At 44.8% G+C, this 22450-nt stretch overlaps 1 protein-coding gene across 2 annotated transcripts in view; it reads right to left on the minus strand.

Moving 5' to 3' along the window:
• NPAS1 (neuronal PAS domain protein 1) overlaps positions 1–22450 on the minus strand; it is a 444390-nt gene that overhangs the window by 321799 nt on the left and 100141 nt on the right. Inside the window, exon 1 of one of the 2 annotated variants that reach the window (XM_069207657.1) lies at positions 21062–21225. The exons of the other annotated variant lie outside the window; for it this stretch is intronic. Coding sequence (XP_069063758.1) covers positions 21062–21153 — 92 coding nt within the window. The 5' untranslated portion in view covers positions 21154–21225. Of the gene's footprint in view, positions 1–21061; positions 21226–22450 lie in introns of those variants that run through there. 2 annotated transcript variants of the gene reach the window in all.

Raw genomic sequence — 22450 nt, forward strand, 5'->3', positions numbered from 1 at the left:
AATTCTCAGAGCGACTTCTGAGGACGCGGTCTATCTTCTTCTCTTTCTCTCACAGAAGCCCCGGGGCTTCCAGAGCTCGGCGGAACAGCTTCATTTCATCCCGGCCTCTGGAGGAGGCGCAGCGGGGGCATCTTGTCAGACAAGTGAAAGAAGGACTGCAACAAAGCCTGCCAGACAGCGGGAGCCGAGGGGAGAGCCTCGTGACATTAACTAATATTTACATGCATGCTTTTTGTTGTAGGCAAGTATGCCTAGTGGGCCGCTACCCTGGACCCGTTCGTTTGCCTTCAATACAAACTGAGAGCTCCATTTGGGAGTTTTTGGCGGGAACTTCTCACTTTCCCTTTGACAGCATAAATGGAGAAAGAAAAGCAATTTTTCAGGGAGATAGTAGAAAATTCCTACGGTTCTTATTTAACCCTCCCAAGCGCCAAATACATAAGCAGAGATAGGAAATATGATTCAAAGGCTGCGCGTCTATTTTCGGAGAGCATCACGGTTCCACTATCAGGTAGTAAACTCTGGCCTTATGCAGGCCTCAGGTTTTGACAAAGGACAGGAAGTACATTAGAACAGTTAGGTGCGAAAAACATTCTGAGATCCTAAAGTATGTCTAAAATTCACTGCTTCACGCCTTCTTCTATCAAACCAAGCATCACCAAGCTCAAGTTATTTGCTCAGTATCTATATTCATTAGATCTGTCCCTTCACAACTCCAATTTAGGAAAGAGTTAAAGGCACACCCCTTTAAAGAACTCTATATCACAGTGCAACAACCGTGAACTTCTGATCCCGGAATCCAGCTACCTCTACTATCCCTCATTGATTGTATACTTGCCTTTAACCTTGTAAAGCTCTGCAGCCCTTTGGCTAGGCTTACGCTATACAAATACCACATACACTGTACATGCACAAAGTGCATTAGGCTAATAGTGGCACTATGGTGGTACCTATGTATTTGAAGTCAGCCTTTGCTGAGGCTGTCTGTACTTGTGCACTCTAGAAAGCCTAATATGCTTCTCTTAATTCTTTGCATGTCAGGCAGGCAAATACGGATGTACTGTGTATCTGTGCTCTCTCAGCGGGTAAAAGTTCCTGCTCTATGTACCTATGTCACTAACCAGGTTGAGGCCAGAGCTCTTTGTTCCTACGAGCCTTTGACAGGTTCACATTGTTGCTCTTTGCACATGGTGGCATTTTTTGTACTTCTGAACTGTGAGTAGGACGTTGCTGTTGCTTTCTATTCACCTACAGTTTAGCTAGGCTTTTGTTGGTGCTCTTTATACATATGCACTCAAAGAAGCTCTAATTCTGGTATTACTTGAAGACAGGGTCATTGTGAAATTCAGCAGGGTTGACTAAAGTAAGCTGCAAGAAAAGACAAACTATGCAGAGTATTGTGTCACATTTCTGATTGCATTTCTTCATTGTGTTGTCATTTTTACCCATGTTAATACTGGCTAGGCAAATGTTTCACCGCATTAGTACAAGTTGAACACCCAAATACAGCAGTAGGCAAATTACAGGTGACCAGTCAACCTTTGCCTGCAACATGTCACTGTGCTTTTAGTAACTTCTGATCCGTTTGAACTAGAAGCAATTTTGTTTGTTAAAATCTGTAGATTACACAGCAGAGAAGGGATAAGGTGGCCCCTGCAGCAAATCTACAACTATGCAGAAAAGTTTTCTGTTGCAGGATTGCATAATTTCAGTCGTCCTCCTGATAAGTATGAACATTTATCAAGCTACAGTTCTGTATTTTGCGCTCTCAGCAGACCAACACACTGCTGTTCCTGTGACCAATACACTTTCAGCAAGTATGTGCTGCAGTCATGTGCTTGATTTGTGTCTTTGGTTGCAGGTGGTGCGTACCAGCACGGAGGGACGGATTTACAGAAGTGCGATCAGTGCAGTCGCACCTGGTGCTGACTTTAGTAGGGGGGCTCTGTGTTTAAAAATATCTTCTGATTTAAAAGCAAGTGAACATCCTTGTCTGGCCAGCTGTATTCAGGCAACAATAAAAATGTCGTGATAACTCTGGTGATTAATGTTCCCACTGGTGAGAGATTGGAATTTTGCCTAGTGGCAGTTTTGGCTCATGATGAAGTAGCGCAGAGGATTAATGTGCATGCTGCAACAAACATGTACCATGCAGATCACAGAACTGGGTGTGAGTGAACTACAAGTAACACTACAACATTAAATGTATGTCAGATATATACTCTGGAGATATGAGGTGCACTGTCGGAGCATGTTAGTGTGGGAATGCATGAAGAAGGAGATCGGGGTGCCAAAAAAGATTTCCACACTGGGTGCCACCAGCGCTAAAGGCAGCCATGCCAGCACTCATATTTCGGGACCAGGACTTATATTTTAACCAGTGCTTAATTTGTGCTTGTTGTTTTCAGTGCTGAGCACCGGCTGTTATTCTTCAGGGCCAGGGCTTATTCTTCTGCCTCAAGCATTTGCTGCAACCAAAAGACACACATGGGAAAGACGGAGGAAGATAAAAACGAAAAAGCGTCGCAAAGGGAGAAAGTAGGAAGCTGCAAGAGTGAGCTGAAGGGCCAGGGAGTGGCTGTAAATGGATTGATGAGGCCTCAAATGGCTTTAGGATTATGCTGCCTCAGTATTCCGTGTTAGCACATTTAATTGCAGCAGCCGGGTGTCTAAGAGGAGGGCTTTGGGCACCGGCACCTTTTTATTTACAAATTAAGCACTGATTTTAACATCGTGCTTTTACCTAGAGCAAGAGAAAAAAAGGCAGGAAAGAGAAAAAGGCGGAAAATAGTGAGGAAAGGAGAAATCAAAGATAAAAAAGATCAATAAATATTGACATAAAGAGACACGAAGTGTAAAGTAGTTGAAGAAAGAGGCAAACATAGTAATCACAATTACAAGTCCTGGTAATCAGCAACCCCAGCATTCGGCAGCGCCTGTAATGGGCTCCCAAGACTAACTTTGGAAACCTACACTTATTTTTCTTTTACAAATGAATCTCCAGGTGGATGGGAATTTAAAGATCGAGCCTGGCCTGAAAATCTGCTGAGCCCTAACGTGCCTTGTGATCAGAACTCCCCAGAGTGGGGAAAGGGGTTTTAGGCAGGACGATCGTATAGACACCGTGGAGCAGCGTGAACGTGCTTGGAATGGAAAATTATACTAGTGATTTTGTTTTTTCAAACAGCATTATAAGCCTCGCCAAGCACTTTCAACACACTCACTATAACCTTCACAGTCGGCCCGTCTTTACTAAGAGTTCTGCCCCTCACGTTTGCCTCTCTGAAGACCCCTAGCGCTGAAGCCCAAACGTTGTGTTATTTCGTTTAATTGCCTTCACTGTGGTGTTGAGCCTCTTAGCTGCAAGGAGGGCGGGGGCTGTGGCACATTCTCTCTTATATAAACGAATGAAATATTTGTCAGGGCATCGGTTAGCATGAAGGGCTCTAAGTTAGTGCTTAGAAACAATCAGTTCAATACTTGGCACTCCAACAATGCAATCATCTAAGGTACTACAGTGAAAAACCTGCACATGTTAAAGGAGCACAGGTTTTAATTTTGGACAGTATTTGTCATATTTTTACAGGACTTTTGTTGTACGGTTTACATGCCAAATATTTTGATGGCTGGACTTGTACTCGTGCTCTCTGCGACCCCTAGCTCGGCTCCCCCCATCAATTGAGCCATCTCCTGTATTACTCCCTGTAAAGAGTTCCCGGCTGGACTCTTTGCACATAGTTAATCTAAACACTAGCGAACTGTAGATTTTCCCTTGGATTGCAATTGTCTTGACTCACACACGCTGATCTATACATAAACCACAGCATCAGCTTGTCACAGCGGCGGAATGTAAACAAAATGAATCTCCCTTCCTGTTCACTTAGGTATGAGAGACGGGCGCAACAAACCAAAGCTGATGCTCCTAATGCCTGGAGCGGAGTCCGCATGCTTCAGAACACCGCTGCATTACTTGTGACAGGTACAGAGAGATCAGGCAGGATTAGCTCAGCCCTGATGCACGTTTATGCAATAGAAGTGGGCAAACCAGAGGATGCATGAGAAGGGCTGGGCCAGAGCCGAGCCAAGGGCTTGGCTTAATGCTAAGAGCCAAAACACGTGCCAAGTCAGCAAAATAACGTGAATACTCGCTCACTTTCCCCCATCTCTCTAACTGCCTCATCTTTCTATTTCTCTTCCTTGTCTCCCCCTTCTCTCTCTCTGTGTTTCTCCCTCAGCTTTTTTTTCTGTCTCTCTCCTTTGTGCCTTTCTAGCTCCATGTTCCCTCTCTTCACTCTCTCGACTTCACCCACATCCTTCCTTCCTTTCATCTCTCTGTTCCATCCTCTCTCACATTCTTTTGCTGTCTCTCCCTATGCCCCACTACACCGTTCTTACACTATGCCTTTCTTCCAGTCTCTGTTACACCTTCAGTCTTTCTTTCTCTCACTTTCTCTCTCCCTCTTGCAAACCTGGTTACCAGCTCCTTTGGACTCAGGAGTTGATGCATGAGCTTTAGGACGGTTCGAGGGGTGCATCGCACCTGGGGGCACATTTATACTTGTTTTGTGCTGAATTTGCGTCATTTTTTTACGCAAATTTGGTGCAAAACTAACTTCATATTTAAACTTTGGGTCTAAATAGCGTCTAGCTATTAAAGTCATTTTCTGGACGTGGAAACCTACTTTGTGTCAATGAGATGCCTGGGTCAGGGCAGGTGTTAGGGGATCTGTGGCGTATTTCCATGGTGGAACACCATAGACTAAGCCCCCAGGTGCCCTCTCCAGGGTCCAGGGACAACCCCACCCACACCAGAGGGGCAGCGGAGGATGGGGGACCCCATCCAAGGCAAGTATAGGTAAGTACAGGTAAGTATTTTCTTTTTAAGTGCCATTGGGGGCCCTGAAATGGGCCCCCCTACATGACACTGGGTGCAATGGCAATGCCCAGGGGACCCTGGTCCCCTGTGCTGGCCATTGGGGTGGTTGGCATGACAACTGTCTTTTTTAAGACAGAAGTCATGTGGTATGGATGGTTTGCATCAGAAAGTGATGCTAGGCAGGTTAGAGTCATATTTTTTTACTCAAACCTGCCTAACGTCATTTTTTGGTGCAAAACCCCCTTCTTCCATACCGCCAGCCCCACCCGGCTAACGTCATTTTTTTAATGCTAGCCTACCCTTTGCATCGGCTTGCACCATGCCATAAATATGGTGCCTGGTTGGTGCTCAGGAATGGTGCAAGCCAGTGCTAAACATTTTGGTGCAAAACTGCGTTAGTGGAGTTTTGCACCAAAAAGTATAAATCAGGCCCCTAGTGCTGTGCTAATGGGTGGGGGTGCAGGTTATAAAAATAGCTTATTGGTTTAAAACACCTGCTACCGAGTTGCTTGTGTGTCGGGCAATTTTCAGGTAACAATAACAATGTCCAGATAACTCTGGTGATTAATATTCCTGCGCAGAGAGATTGGAGTTTTGGCTCAGTTTTGACTCATCATAAAGTAACACAGAGGTCTAATATGCCTGCTGTAAAGGACATGTACCATGCAGATCATAGAACTGTATTTCTGTGTGGACAGCTTGGTGTATTATTGCTTTTGTCGCACAGATCCTTTTGTTATTTGCAGTTCACAACTTACAATCCTAGCTTAGCCCAGTGATTTATGAACTGTGAACAAAACCGTTCCTACAAACTGAATAATATAGGTTAGGACATTATGTTTTTTCCCTCGTCTTTCATTATCTATTCCTAATGCTGCTAAAAAGGGTTAATTTGGGCAGAAAAAGACATTCTTATTAGTGAAGCCAACCCCAACCAGCTGTTTAAAACAAATGAAATGTTTGGGAGGCAAGGGCTATCGAGAGATGGGGGGCACTACCGGAGGGTGTTAATGAGGGAATCTGTGGATTACAGGTCATTGGAGGTGGGGTTTAAAAAAAGGTTGTAACAGGTGCCATGCGCGCTAAAGTCAGCCCTGTATGAGCTGACCGTGTTGAGCCAGTAAAGTACCTCTGTTGTCGCTGCATATGCCAAAATGTGCTCATGTGTTGCTGTTTCCTATCACTCCTACCCTTCTGTGTTTTGTGAGTGTTTCCAGAATCTGTGCTTAGCGTCCATACCAACACCACTTCTACTGCTTCTTTCCACTTGTTCACATTTTGGTCCAATGAACGTGCTACAATAGGACGCATGCCACTTGCTCACTCTCGCTTATGCTTTTCCAGGTCAGTGCCTCCACCCAGCATCCTCTACATACTCAGGTGCTCAAGTCCTTCCTTTCTGCTCTCCCAACATCCTTCTCATGCACCATCACGTCATTTGCCAACCCTACCTTGGTGCAGCAGTGTATCATGTGATTGTTGCACTTTAGTTTGTGGAAATGCACCTAGCTAGTGGCGCTAGCCAGCCCCTCCAGCGCTGCAGCCTAGGGGCATAAAGACTAGCGGATGAAAGTGATGCAGGGGATGCAGAAGCTATGGCTTCTCAGCTCGGTTCACTTTTGTCTTGTGAGTCCTAGAGGTCTTTGGGCCAAGTAATTGATGGAAACCATGCTTGAGCAAGGCTATAATTCTCAAGGTTATTTTTACAAACTTGTTTCTTATGTGAACAACCAGTCAGTGGTGGCTTATACCTTACAACAGCTAGCAGCCACTACATAAAACAACATGAAAGAGTTAAGTGCTGTGGATGCAAAGCCATTGAACCCGCAAGTAACACTTGATCCAGTTCCCTAAAATTCCAATTTTTCATGACCAGTTACTGATTATTTACAGGCATGCACACACACACATACACACATAATTCCACAAGATATTCAGTTGAAGGGGCATTATGGTGAGTAAAAGATCTTAAAGACACCGAAACCAGTATGCAGTTCTCATAACCTCATACAACACTACAAATGGCATCATCGCTCACATTACTGGTGAAATTAGATATACTTTGACCATTAATGTAATTATCACCCAAGTTATTTAACATAAAATCTTGCAAATCAATATATGTGTGTTTGCAACTATAACATAGATCAAAAGGTCTTATTAACAAAGGCCATTACTAGGCACCCGATTTCACACAAAGTAGTCATGAAATGCCAGTCAAATATTAACACTATGGGGGTCATTCCGGACCACGGAAGCACCGCCAACAGGCTGGGGTGCTTCCAGGGCCATTCTGACCGTGGCGGTAAAGCCACGGTCAGAAAAGGGGAACCAGCGGTTTCCCGCCGGTTTTCCCCTGGCCCAGGGAATCCTCCATGGCGGCGCTGCCGACCCCCTTCCCGCCAGCCTGTTTCTGGCGGTTTACACCGCCAGAACCAGGATGGCGGGAACGGGTGTCGTGGGGCCCCTGGGGGCCCCTGCACTGCCCATGCCACTGGCATGGGCAGTGCAGGGGCCCCCTAACAGGGCCCCATGAAGATTTTCACTGTCTGCTTTGCAGACAGTGAAAATCGTGACGGGTGCTACTGCACCCATCGCACCCCTGCAACACCGCCGGCTCCATTCGGAGCCGGCTTCTATGTTGCAGGGGCTTTCCCGCTGGGCCGGCGGGCGGCCTTTTGCCGATCGCCCGCCGGCCCAGCGGGAAAGCCAGAAGGGCATCTGCGGTCTCCTGATCGCGGAGCGGCCATTTGGCGGTGACCGCATGGCGGGCGGCGACCGCCGCCCGCCGCGGTCAGAATGACCGCCTATTTGACCTATTTACCATTTAATTAGATTTTTAATATAAGTAAAGATATGTAAACTTATTATTTTGCAGGCCACTTGGACCTCCATTACAGGTTTGCTGGATTTTGGTGCCGATATACCTATGGGAGAGGGTATGGGAGAGCATGGTATGAAGGAGAATCTCCGATTTCAGCCAGTATCCGCATACCAGAATTTTGCATTTATGGGGTTTTTCCCTGGAGTGGATCGTAACCAGTCAGATACGGGAATACTGGTTCCTTTTTTTCCGATTCTTCCTTTATTCTGGGGACAAATCTGTTGGCATTATCCTCCTGCGAAGATGTCAGTAGAAAGGTTGGTGGGGGTCAGAGTATGGTGGTGGGCGGATGGTTGATCAATGGCGGGTTGGAGGAGTCCAGGGGAAGGTTGCCTGCTCCCTCATAGTTCCACAGTGATTAAGCAGGGACCAGGCAACACTCCAGCGTCCCACTAGCAATTTCACTAGGGGGGGAGCTGCATCCAGTAAAATCTAGTCCCGTGACTCCTGAGAAGGATATGTCAGATCTCAAAGCATGGAGCTACCCTGCCACCGCCCCAGTTTACCACTGTGTCGGACATTACAAAAATGAGGGCCTTTATGGTGCAGGATCTCAAACAATATTAATTTTTACCGACATGTCAACTCAAATTAGTGTAAAAAAATAGTTCCCGAAAGCAGTATGGGCGTAATCAATATTAGTTAGCTGTGCTAAGATTAAAACAACACATCATATCCATAGCTCATTGTTTATTAAATATTCAAAGAACTCAAATTACTATGCCGATACAACACCCCCCAGGACAGGAACGATTGGAAGGATCACTGAAATTACCATTTCAGAACACAATTATCAAATACAAATTTCAAAATCACAGTGGCTTCAGTTTTCTAAGTTTTATCACAAAGCTTTCACCTGGAGGAAAATGTTAGTGGAATTTTTGACAGTGTGTCCACTCAAGCATTTTATGGGCAGGGTAGATGTAAAATTATCAACTTGTAAATTATGATACCCATAAGATATCTCAAAGGACAATATATTCTAAATATCCCAGTAATCACCAGAGTGCAAATGCAGTCACATTCAACCATGCTGGATATTAGGGCGATCAATGTGTTGGAAGGATTTCAATACTTTAGCCCCAAACATGGGACATTGAATTTCCACACTCAGCACTAGCAACTAAGTGAAACCAAATACGCACATAAGCCGTAAGATCTACTGCTCACAACGTAACAAATCCTTTGAGCCATGTAGGCATGAGTCTGCCAATACTTTGATTTTAGGGGCTGAATTGTGTTTCTCTACTTGACTACATTGTATTGAACATCATCCTCATAAGATTCTTCGATTGAATGTAGCTAGTTTCTGGAAGTGTAAACCCAAACCATAAGCAACTTCTATGAGCTTACCTAGAGCCACATTTGTAAGTGGTACACCGCTGACGTTCTGGTGCCCCCTCAAATCGAGAGGTTCAGAAAACCCCTTCACAGATTCTAACGCATGGCTCCTTTCTGTATTTTCCGTGGTATCCTTTTCAGTAGTTTAAAAATGCCCCAGCTCAAAGGGGAAAGGGAGCTCTTCCAAAGAGGACGATCCCTTAATGAAGATGGGCTTGAGCCCCTGCCAGTGAAGGAATTGCTGTTGCACGTATGCATTCTGGTATTATCAAAGCAGGTGTACAAATAAGGAAGTCTGAGCATGTTCTGTACGTTTGTCATTTGGGAGAGTATACACATTTAGCGGACTGTTCTGGGTGTCATTTGGGAGAGAGTACAGATCCAAGCTTTCAACAGGGAAAATAAAGTACCCTGGTCATGCAGGTCACCCCAAACCTCTTTGGGCCTGCATTGGATAGCCTTCCACCAGCATTGGCACTCCTCCAACTTCTGGGAAGAATTCCTTAGCCGGTGCTGCAATTGAACCTCTCACTGAGCAACCTGTGAGTGCTTGCACAGCTACTTAGGGCACATGGTCTCCCTGACGCCTGGTAGCCAAGTGAACCATGCCAAAAATTCATGAGACAGTGGTGCCTCCAAACTCCATTTGTCAGTCTTTGCTGGCAGAGAAGCTTGCTCATGTGTGCAAGGACCAGCGGGCACCGCTCCGACTGGCTTGTGTTGTGTGAATGTTCCGCAGCAGCATCGTGGTCTGTAATTCTAAGCGCATTCTGTATGGGACCATTAATGCTCGTTACTGGATGACGCCATTAAAGCGCATCACTGAGTTGGGCTGCTAATGCTCATTACTGTGTGGAGCCATTTATGATCATGTGGCCGGAATCAAATCACCCTTCCCAAATTTCAGAGAGCGGGGAGGGGACGCACGTGCATGGCTTGGTGTTCCCGCACCTAGTAAATGTGCGCCCGAAACATCGGTTATCTCTTGATCAGGCAGAACGGTATCCTACCAGGAGATATGGCCACAACTCACAATTAGGTCCTTTTGTTTTATTCCCTTCGTGTTTCAAAGCAATTTATGCAATGTCTTTTTATTGAGAGTTATAAATATGGGGCCAGCGGCACTGGAGACAAAGAGTTTGTCCCACCTTATCCAGTCAGAGCCAGGCAAGCCCCACATCTACCATGTGCTATTCTTGGCATCTTCCTACATCATTTCTTTCAAATATGACCCCCCATGTCTTCTTAAAAAGTATGTCCATTAACTCAATCCCTCCTCTGGGTCATCTGGGTCAATGACCCATGCAGATGATAACGTCCAGTAGGAACACTATTGCCCCCAACTAACTGGGTTATGGAAATAATCTCTTTCCACGGACAAGTCCTATTTATACCGTTTAAAAAATGGACTGTTGATTCAACAATCCTTGCAATCCTCCACCCCCAACTCTATCTTGTCCTTACCTTCCAAGATAACTGAGAGCATTGTTAATGAGCAAACCCCTGCCTTTGTAGTGGTCATTACATACTGAATACCATGAAAACCGTGGTTAAACTGCTGTCAAGCTACAAAAGCCATTTTGCTTGGGACAGTGAACAGCTTTTGTCTCAACTTTGAGGAGGCCTTGATTAACCACAGTCATACTTTTGGACTTGTCAGTGTCCTTGACTATAGTCTCCCATTCCATTTGAATAGGGTGTCTCTGGGACACTTTCAAACCAATGCTTTAGACTTGATTGGTTCCTCTCTTAACAAATGCTCCAAGGCTGTCCTTTAAATCATAATTTAATGCTCCCACCGGGGGGGATGCCAAAGGGCTCAGCTTTGTGCCCAACCCTGTTCAATATTCACTTTGCAGTATGGCTGTTCTGTTAGGGCCCTTCATCCCCATTTTTCTTTACCTACATTGCCTACACCAAGCTGATCCTTCAGCTTATAGGGGCAAGGCCTTTCTCCAGAAATGTTTCAAGGATAACATGGTTGTCATTGCCAGATGAATGGTGCCAACTCTCTAAGACTCAACTCTGGAAAACAGTTATAATCTTTTGTAATTTGCCTAATTCTTGGACGGATGACTGGCAACTTAGTGATCTTGGACTGAGCCCCAAACCAGCACATTCCACAGACAGTATGCGCACCATGTTTGCTCCTAACCTCTCCTTCTTAATACATTTGCTTCTGCTTGCTTCTGTCATCTGATGGTTCTCCAGAAAATCCTACTTACTTATGGATCTTCTGACCAGAAAAACCTTGTTCCATTTCCTGCTTCACTTGTTTTACTGCAACTCTTTTCACATTTTAGTCCTCCACAATATCTTCTTTAGAGACTTCAGCCCATACAAATATTTATCAAACTGACTGAAACTGGGGCTGAAAAGCCTGTGTCCTATTTTGTGTCACTCGTTCTCTCTCCCCTGGCAAAGTGCTCTCTCTTTGAGGAACTTTGCATGTACAACCAGGCCTTGTAGAAAAAAGGATCAGCCTTCATAAGAAGACAGTTCACCTGCTACTTTTCAAACGTACCATATCCTCTGTGACCAATCTTACCATTTGACGAGTATGCTTCGCCAGTCCTGGCAGATTCACTTTTTGTCTTCTCACTGCTAAGGCTTGAAATGCTCTCCCAGCTTCATTAATAAAAATGACAATTTGAAAATATACTAAAAGCTTGCTCTTCACTGCTTCTCCTTAAAACTGGTTGACACCTGTCTGTGCCCAAGAGGTATCAGTTTTCTATTCATGCTTATTTGTATCTAATGGTCAACACCATTCTTTTCTTTGGAATGGGTTGAAGACAATAGTGCCAAGTATTGGTAACACTGAGATTTAGAAATCCAGTTTCCTTCAGTTTCAGAGACCACAGTGCATGTATCTATGTAATGTTCTGTTTCTATACTGGGACTAGAGACACCTCAATGATCAATGTTGATCACAAGTATAGCAGCACTTACCTATGAACAATTAATCATCTTCCATGTTTGACGCAAGTAGATATTAACTTTAAAATTGGGACCTATTCAGATGTAGTGGTTTTAAGGTACAAGTATAGGGATTTCAAGTGAGGAGAGGTGTTGCTTCCTGTGTAATTCCCTGAAAATTAAGGGCGCCTGAAGTAGGGGTGCAGGAGGTGCTGCAGCACCCTTAAAAAACCTGGCAGGAGTTCAAAATGCAAATGAGCCAATAAAGAGGTCATTACATTTGTATTAGTTATAGACAGTTCAAGTGTCAGGCACTGTCTTCCGATAAACTGCTGTTCATTTAAAACAAAGGCTGGTGTGTACATTTCCTTTTCTTGATTTTGTATTTGGAATTTTTCATTGTGAATGGAATTACAATCTTTCTGGGGTGCAAGTTAGAGTGAGAGAAAGGGCTTCAGGATGTCATTTTTTCAAACACCTAGCAACATTTAAATACTTAATCATGACCTGATAATATATAAAATCCCATCAGCAGCAAATAAAGTTTTTTGTGTTATTTTTAAGTGTGATGGAAACAAAGGTTTAAAAGGATCAAAACAAACCAAGACACTTGTGTAACGCAGAAATCACAAATATTTTTTTAAATCTGATTTTCACACATTATTGTATGTGAGTCATATATGTTTAGCAGTTACCCTGCATAGGAGACGGCTTGGTACGGTTGACTAAAGTGTATGCTCAGCCAGGCATAAGGTGCCACTCTTGTCCAGGGTGGTCAAGTACACCTGCTAGATAACCTGAGCTCCCCCGTGGGTAGCTTGGCAAAGAGCAGTCAGGCTTATCTTGGAGGCAATTTGTGAAGCAACAGCACAACACATTCCCAAAAAAATCCAGGCTCAACAACCCCAAAAACAGACCACAAGGGTTGTATATATAGGAAAATTGTATTCAACAGACACACACACAGGATTAACACATTTCGATTACAATGTGATCCCCGCATAACTGTCAATGAGCACACAACAATATGCAATGTATGGTTGGTCAAACAACGCAACAAATGATAATAGGCCCCTCTGCGTTAAACATTGAACACTGTAAATACATTTGAGGTAACCATTCATTCCCTCCCCGCACCCTGATAAGGTGCCTACCAGCTGTCAGCACTACGCCCACGCTCACGTTAGCCACAATCAGTGTAAAATGTGCAATCCAGGGTGTGCCTAGTGACTGACAGAAGCAGCACAATGTATATCACAGAATAGCCACACACCCACCTAGACCCTCGGCCTCAGCCACGCTAGCAAAATGTGATGTCAATCTTATGAACTCCCTGGCAGAGCCTGAGTAACCAGCAACACCACAGTGCTGCCCCAGCACTCACTCATTCCTGCTCAGATTCACTCCCACACATCCACCCATCCCTAGGTACAGGTTCTGTGTATCAGTTGTCATTGATGCGCACACACACACTCTCGTACGGGGATGGTCACCAGGACCAACCATTAGACTTGGAGGTGCCCAGCCCCCACCAGACAATCCAATGTTACCAAACAGTAACCAAATTCAGCACCTTCGAATGGAAAGGCACAGTTGAGGCGTGTTGACTCGACCCACCCTTGACATTTCAGGCTGGACACAACAAGTTACCAGTTCTATGTCTCTAGATTGGAGACACCCTTTCTGGTGACCATGAACTTCCAGTGGTCCCAGAAAGGTTTGATCCCACGTAGAAAGTGCTCAGCGCTGTACCCCCGATGACTGGGGGTTCCTGGACGGCACAAGGTTTCTTCAACTAACTCCTTGCATAGTACCCACAATGACAGGAGGCACTAGTCTGGTGCGTGATGACTTGAACTGCACCAGTCCTTCCGGTTCCATTCGGGACTTGGTTTTCGTACCCCTCTGGGTTGAGGTACTCTGCCCAGTGTGCTATGGCCTTAGCAGTATTGGACTCTTTGGGCGAACACACTAGACAAAAGTTCTGTCATGCAATACTAGGCCATGTAAAGCAGTCCTTGGGTTGTACCCACACCTCCGCCTCATGCGACCGCCAGACTCGTCATGAGGGCCTTTATCTTTATGGGTGCCAGGCTCTGGCTCCGTGAGATCAAGTGTCACAACATCTCCCCCATCTATCTCACCAGGCCCCAAACAGCAGAGATCTGTCATTCTGGATGCCCAGGTTTTATAGCAGTCATCTAGGGAATGTGCAGATGTGCTCGTCAGTCAGGACCTATGGAATGAAACCTAATTTAACGAGGCACCAAAACTTCAACACCTAGAAATGCCCACTTTATAGAAGTGGCTCTTCCTGGCCAGGAATGACAAAGCTACTGTTTCCAACGGCTTGGGTTTGTCATCCTGAGTCCAAGGATACCAAACTGTATGAGGCTGCTCCAATGCAGTCCGTTATTGCAACTGGACTTAATAAGTCTTGGTGTCCCATATCAGTGTATGGGTTTAGCAGTTCTCACTGGCAGTGCGAACATGCGTGAGTTTTCACACTTCCTGGGCACTTATGCCCTAGTGCATGCACCAAGTTGCCAAGGCAGGTGACACTTCGGCTACAGCCACCACCATGGTGCTCTTGTGCATCGGTCGGCCTGAGCCCTCAGACTCTGTCCCTATTATGAATACTGGTGCGTAAATACGGGTGCAGTGGTCATTTCAGCCATGTGTGCATTCACATAGGAACCACCCCACCCAGTCGTAGACATGGATGCCCGGGTTGGAGAGGCCAACCCCCATCCTTACCTGGCCGGGTTTGGGTATCCAACCCTGCACATGGGTAATGGTGCCAGTTTCTAATTCATATGGATGACGTGAGCACTTTCACTCTGCATTGGCCAAGGGAAAGTGCTCTGAGCTCCTATTCTCTTGAGTCGTATGGTGCCCAGGTGCAGTTAGGCACCTTCTGGGAAACTGAGCCAGTCGATAACATGGGTCTCCAGCGCATGGGTATGTTGGTATGGGCCATCTGGGCTGGGTTAATACTTTACCTGGCACTCCAGTCCTGAGGCACACTCCGGGTGCAGCCATGGCAGGTCCCACACACTCTGGCCAGCACAGTCTTCCCACTCAGGGAGCATCTGCATCGCCAACCTGCTCACACAGGGGTCCGATGCTCGTGGCCCATGCCCACGTATTAGGGAACCAGCCTCCCCAGTTGGAATCCTGCTGGCTCCCTTTTTGGTAAGGGGTTCCCTCTGGGGATCCACCCTTACCTGGGCATGTCCTTCAGGACATGCCCACCTGGCTTCATACCGACCACCAGCCCCTCTACTGGTGCCCTTTGGGTACAGGTTAGAGACCACTCGGGTTTGGTCCCCCTCACGGGATCCCTAACCTAAGCACAGGTGCCCACAGGCCCCACAGGCCTGCCTAATCATGTCTCAGACATGATCAACACAGTTAGCCAATGGAGGCAGCACATGCACCAGTATTCCCCTTGGCAGCCAGGACCGCAACCCACACCCCATCGCACAGGTCCAGCTGGGGGGGGCGGCACTCCAGCCACGTCCTCTCCCCCACCCTATCTTTGGTAGGGAGGGTGCTCACTTACCCACTGCCAGACAACAGGGAAGTGTCCATAGTCCTAAGGTCTGGCACAGGGAGGAAGCATAGGCTGGGAGGAAAAAGCAAAACATTTCAGGATTTTTCCCTAAACACAGCCATGCTTGTCTGATGTTAATGTAGTGGACATTTGAAAAGGTTGTTTCAATGGAAAATGTGCTTTCTGTAAATGGCAATTCCCAGGCACACCAAGCTTTAGACATATATTTGGGACAATGTGTCACAATGCACCATTGACACACTCAGCTCTCAATCCAAAGCTCATTTGCTACACTTTCCTTTGTCTATTTGCAAGAAATTGGAGTATTAGTTTAGGAGGGTGATAACTCTCCTCAAATAATAATCACAATTATTGTCAGGGTGAACTACCAAGGTCATTATTAAACCTGCACTTAACCTTGTCTTAGCTTGGAATTAAGCAGTCTGGCTTCATTCAGAAGCAATGTATAAAGAATGTATGCAGTACTCAAATAGCAATAAAGTGCAAACACAACATACAAAAAATCCTAAACCAATGTAGAAACATAGAGTAAATTGTATTAAATATTATGACACCAAATGGAAACAAATCCAATAAGTAGAACCAGAGATATGAATGTTTAAGGTTTGTACTTAAAAACAGTGTCAAAAAGTGTCAACCATTATCATTTGGTCACGCTGGACCATGTTAAAGTCAAAAGTTAATGCCGATCATGATGGAGCACAGGTTACATGGAGGGACCAAGTTTATTGCAGTGGCAAGTTTATCTTCAGACTTAAGGGCATATTTTCAGTGCCCTAGTGCCACCTTGTGCCACATTTACATCATTATTTTGTATGTTAATGTGGTCCAAAAGAGGCCAAAATCCCTGCGCCGTATTTACAGGGGGGCGCAATGCATGCATTGCGCCACCCTGTAACTTTGTGCGCTACATTATGCCTGCGCCAGGCATAATGTATGCAAAGGGGGCGTTCCCCCATTAGGGGAGCCCGAAAAATGGCGTAAAGAAATCTATGAGATTTCCTTGTGCCATGGTTTCACAATACGTTTAACTCCTGCTCAAGAACAGGCGTTAAAATGGGGCTTCCATTCTTTAGAATGGAGCCCTATGTACTCTGCAGGAGTAGCGCAAATATTTTGGCACTACTCCTGCAGAGTACATCAATAGCGTCATGTGAAATGACTCTATTGCCCCCTACTCTGTGCTATGGTGTGCTGTATTTTAAATACGGTGCACTCATGGTGGCGGTAGGGGGGTGCTAAGGGACGAAGGGAAAGTGGTGCTGCAATCGAGGCAGGACCACTTTCCATAAATCTGCCCCTTATAATCTTTTATGGAGGAAGGGTAGTCTTTGACAAGCCATCGACAGGACAAGCTGGATCTGAAAAGGGTCTTGACGATGGTGGGTTGCTGATGAGTCGGGTCCCTTTGCAGTTATTGACAAAGGTGCGAAAGCTCCAAGTGGGTGAAGTCCACAGCCCATCTGCAAGAAAGCCTTGATGGCTATTTGCTTTTGCTTGGCATCGTTCTTGGTGATGCCTCCTATGTTCGGACTTAGAGACTTTTCTGGAAGTCTTATTTCTTTCAGCGGAGCAACCCAGCAAGTTGCAGCCGAATGGTGATTCGATGGCAGTGGTTTTACTGGTGATCCCAGTCTCTGTCAGTTCTCCAGGAATAAAGTTGAAAAAAATATCTAAGTCCTATTTCTTTATGTTTGGGGACAGGAGGACTACAATTTAACACTAACCAAGAGTTCAGGACCTGGGGCGCCAACTGGGGTTTAGGACTCACTCTAACATTGATCAGCTAACATTGGAGGGGAAGTTCCAGTTGGAACAGGTCAGCAGGCAGGTGGAGGGAGAGAGGGCCTCTTAAAGCTTTTTCTGTTGTTGTAGCTCAAACAGGAGGTCAACTAATGGTCCCTTGGAGTTACTTTTGGGGTCCAGAGTTTATGGCTAGCAGGTCCAGTCTTCCTTCAGGTTCTTCAGACAGCAGGACAGTCCTTTTCTGATTCTCTACAGGTCAGGAGTGTTCTGAGGAGAGGTATGTGGAGTCCGCTTTTATGCCCGGTGCCAGTCTGAGGGTGGGAGCAAGCCCTTGTGCATCTCCAAACCAGTTGTAGTCCATTCCCTTACTCCCACAGGGTTTGGTGCCAGCCAGATTAGAAAGAGACAACAGGGAGATAGGCCTAGGAATGAGAATCATCTACCATTGACAAGGTAGGCATCCTCTGAAGTTCAGGAAGGGGCTGGGCACAGACCCCCAGCTCATCTTTCAAGGGATGAGCCCCATCCAATCTCCCAGTGCCCTTTGTTCACTGTCTGGAAGTGATACATTTCTCACCAAAGGAACTTCACCTCCAAATTCACAGGGCCCTTTGTCTACCATCTGGAAGTAATACACAGCTCACCAAAGGGTAGACATCAGGGGATATGTGACAGCTGAACACTAGCAGTAACGTCTTTTGGATTTAGGTAGAAAAATAATTACGTTCTAAAACTGACATTTCAACAATAGTAATATAAAATCTGACTTGACCATTAAGGTTGATTTTAAATGACTATTAAAATGAGTCTTAAATCATTTTTTAGCTGATCCCAAAATTAAATTAATAATTTTAAGTTGTTTTAATGTAACCCAGTGTTTTCCAATGAGAGTGCCAGCCTTACCACAATGAAAAACAACTTGGAGTTGTTTACACTGCCAGGACATGTAAAACATTAAATATACATTGCCTACTTTTTAAATGCCGTGCCCCCTGCCTATGGGCATGTAGGGCTTCACTTAAGGGTCCCTTATCGGTAGTAAAAAGGAAGCTTTAGGCCTGGAAAAAAGTTTGTTTTGCCGGGTCAAAATGGCATTTTGAAATTATTCACCCTGGTTGCAGAGGCAGGCCTGGAGACATGGTTTAAAGGGCTACTTTGGTAGGTTGGACAATAAGTGCTTCAATTTACCGGTGCTGGGTACAGGTAGGACCAAATACTTTAAAACTTATAAATATATTAAAGGTGCCAAAAAAGGTATATACCAATTGTATCATCTTTGAAAGGGAGAGCATAAGCACTTTACTACTGGTTAGCTGGAGTAAAGTGCACAGAGTCCTAGGGCCAACAAAAAAATGGGTTCAGCAACAGAAGGCAACCCTGCAGAACAGGCACATTTTCAGAAGTAAACTTGGATTTTTCACCACCCCTGAGATTTACATCGATGGTAGTGCCTCAGTCGTAAAACTGTTCCAGCACTTCTGCTGAAACTGAATACTGTAGACCACGCTGTATAGGAGTGTAAAGAGTTGCACCAACTATAAGCAGGATATCTGATGCAGAATTTCATAATGTGGATTCCAATTCATAAAATGCAGCAGTCACAATCTGCCTATTACTCTTCAACCTCTCATTGTTTTAACTTTAAAAATCATATATTGGAGTTTCATTAAACTATAATGGTGCAAAATATAATAAAGTAATGATGTACTGTTTCCCTTTTTAGATGACGTTTATATTAATTAAGTGTGCATCTTTTGTCATTAAATTAAAATAAGCTATATTTAAAACACATTGAAAAACGAGCATGGGCTCGTTTTGGTTGCTACCTTATTACATATTCAGGCAAATGTAAATTTCTGTTTTAATAACATTGCAAGAATACTGTCACTTTAATAGTTCGTGAAACCTTTATACCAGCAAAGAAATAATATTTACAAACACAGGTTTCCCTTTTTTTAAACGAAAAAGCTCTTCATGTACCTGCTTATTGTGCCAGAACTATGCCTTTGCAGATATGAACACCGTGATAGTTATTTTAAAGATTGAGAAAACTCTGCAGTTAATAGCATCGACAAAAGGAATAGCGAAGCCAAAAGGCAAGAATAATTAGCTATAGCAAAACAGCTGGTTTTTGCTGAACTGAGCTCAGCCTGGTCCCTGATTGGTACAGAACCTTTCTGGCTTGTACCCATCCAGAACTCACATGGAACTAATTTATTTTAGTTTTTGATATACCGTGATCGAGAGCCCTTGCACAGGGTGACAGTGTGTTCTACGAACTAGTCAGTGATTCAGTTTACATTGTCAGCCTGATCAGGGCCGGCAAGGTGTTTTATTCTGCCAGGCATTTCCCCAGTGGACCGGGGCCCTTTAAGGCTGACTTTTAAAGCTCAAGGTCACTGCTGAGTCCTCTGTCACTTTCCACAGATTCCGGAAGTAAATTGCAGCAGGCACAAGAGAGAGGGAGAAATGGAGGAGAAAGGTATAAAGAAAGCTATCAAAAAAGAAAGCAGAGAGAGAGGAGAGAAACTGGATGGATGGAAACAAAGATATTTACATGAGGAGATGAAGGGAGATGGGCTCATTTGAGTATTTATTCCAGGGTTGCTTTTGGTTCCTCAGTCTGACCATGACATGATTATCAGTATGACAAGGTTAGCATGGAACAACATTGATATTAGGAGTCAGGTCTTTTAGGAAGTGCTGTTCGTGGTCTCTCTTGAAAGCTGAGATTGACATAGACTTTCTCATATTGTTTTCAAGTTGTCATCAAAACCCTAGATAATTTTAGTTGGCAAGAGAGTTAAGAGGGCTTGTGCCTTGATTGCAAAGCTCTGTGTGTAATCTGAAGGCACCCATTTGGATGTCACCAAAACCTACTTTTTTAACCACTCAAGACACACAAAATTGGTTATACTGGCTTTGTCTTAGCAAAATCTATTATTAACATTGCTATGAAACCACAAGCCTATGGGTCCCGTTTAAATCTTGGCAGGTGCCCCTTTTCTCTGATAAGGGTGCTGGAGTAAAGCACTCTGTGGTCCTGATGGAGGTGCCACCCTCCCAGTTTAGAAATGTTTGGCAGCCAAGAGGACATTTCTGGTATTGGCAGAAACTGCTGTCTCAACTGGTCCTGTAAATACATTGTAAGTCTGATGGACTAACTGCAATCTTACAATGTGTTTTTTTCTAAAACAAAATCCCAAACCGAGGGTGTTTATTTTTAAATATTAAAAACAATGCCCCTCTCGCCATGGGAGTTTTTCTCCTGTGGCGAAGGGGGCACTGAGCATTTTTCAATGCCCTTTACCACTAGCTTTTTCTTGGTAGTGACAGGCATTGAAAATCGACTGTATGTCCGCCAATCTAAATTAGGTTGGTGCACATACAGCCAACCCTCTAATGGCTCTTTCTCAATCAGGCTGTCGGAGATGTTTGAATAGGGCAGAGACGGAGTAATCTTCACCTTCGCCTGCCTCATTCTAAATTGGACATGGGGGCGGACCATAATGTTGGAGAGGAGGGAACTCCATCGCTATTGCAATGGAGCTTCCTCTACGTGAACTTTAAAATCCGGCCTTATCATCATTTATACAGCAAGTGCTGTATAAATAGAAGTTATTTTCTTTTTGGCACTGCTAACTACTTTAACTCGGCAGAGTGGTGAGGGAGGTAAAGTAAATCTGGGACTGATTTGAAGCACAGCCAAGAACCTTACCAGGGCACCGGAGGGTTCTTCACCAGCAGGCCTTGCAGGAAATCCCATTCTACGCTAACGCACTTCCCATCGCTGCCATATGGGGCCGCCATCTCTGATCTCACCTCGTGCCCCAAACAAGTGCAATTAGGGCCTTCTCCGGGGGGCTCGGGCCTGAGGAGATCCTCGCCTCCTAAAACAACAAGAGGCAACAATTGTCACTCGCCTGGGCACTTGTACACGGTGGGCAGCAAAATGGATTTTCATTAAATTAAATATGAACAGAGACGAGAAGAAAGGGTGAGGCAAATGGCAAGAAGAAATAACAGAGAAGGAGGGCAAGAAGGAGAAAAGAAAATGCAACCAGAGTCAGAGTGAAGATGGGAGACCAATGGAAGAAAAAGTAAGCGGAAGCAACAAAATGAAAGAGTAAAGAAATCACAGAGGCACAAAAGAGGTGAAAAGAGAAAAAGACTAGAAACAAAGAAGAGGGAATCAAAGGAGGAAGAGACAGAAATATACTCGAAAAGGGCAGAAAAACGTGGAATGTGAAAAGAAGGAAAGTAAATGGAAGAGGGTGGAAGCAGGATATGATGACATTTGAAAGAAAGAAGGAGGTAGAGGAAGAAATATAAAATAAAGGGTGAAACCAAATGGGGAGAAGGAATAAAGGCTGCCTAAAGAAAATGGCAGAAGGGGATTGAAACAGAAAAAGAAGGGAAGGAGAAAGAGAAAGAGAAAAAATGGTAAGAACATGTGGTGGAAAAAAGCGAAGTTCTGGAACGGAAATGAAAAGAAAGAAGAGTTAGGGTAAATACATAGAGACAGGATGATAGATAAAATATGAGATGATAAATAACAAGAAGACGTTAGGACGAAGTTTTAACAAAAGAAGAACAGAAAGAAAATTCGGGATGGGAAAAGACAGCCGAGAGTGGACAGGAAACTTGAGTAAAGAAAAGACACCTCAGGTATAGAAAAACAAGGGAGGAAGAAGACAGGGAGGTGAGAAGAGAAATAAAGAATGGGGGCTGGAGGGGAAATGAAGCATCTATAAATGAAGGCAAAAGGAGTAGAATGAATTAAAATGTTCACAGAGTAACAAGAACAAGGACAGCGTTGCTGGCACACGACAGACCGCAGGAATGAAAAATAATGGAATGGAAGCCTGGATTAAAATGTTCAGGAAGAGCAAAGAAATGAGATCAGGAAAAGGGAGGGTTGAAGGCCCATGAATTAAGAGAAGATGAGGGGCAGGGCCAGCCCTGAAGGTTTCCCTGCCCTTGGCAAATGCATATCCTGCCCAGAGATAGAGGCAGCCTCATTAGGTAAAGCTGTGAGAGGAAAGGATGAGAGATGGGGACAGACCGGGGCTGAGCAGTCAACGCTTTCTTTCTTGGCAGCTACTCC

The sequence above is a fragment of the Pleurodeles waltl genome, chromosome 9, assembly GCF_031143425.1.
Source record: "Pleurodeles waltl isolate 20211129_DDA chromosome 9, aPleWal1.hap1.20221129, whole genome shotgun sequence".
Taxonomy (NCBI): Eukaryota; Metazoa; Chordata; class Amphibia; order Caudata; family Salamandridae; genus Pleurodeles; species Pleurodeles waltl.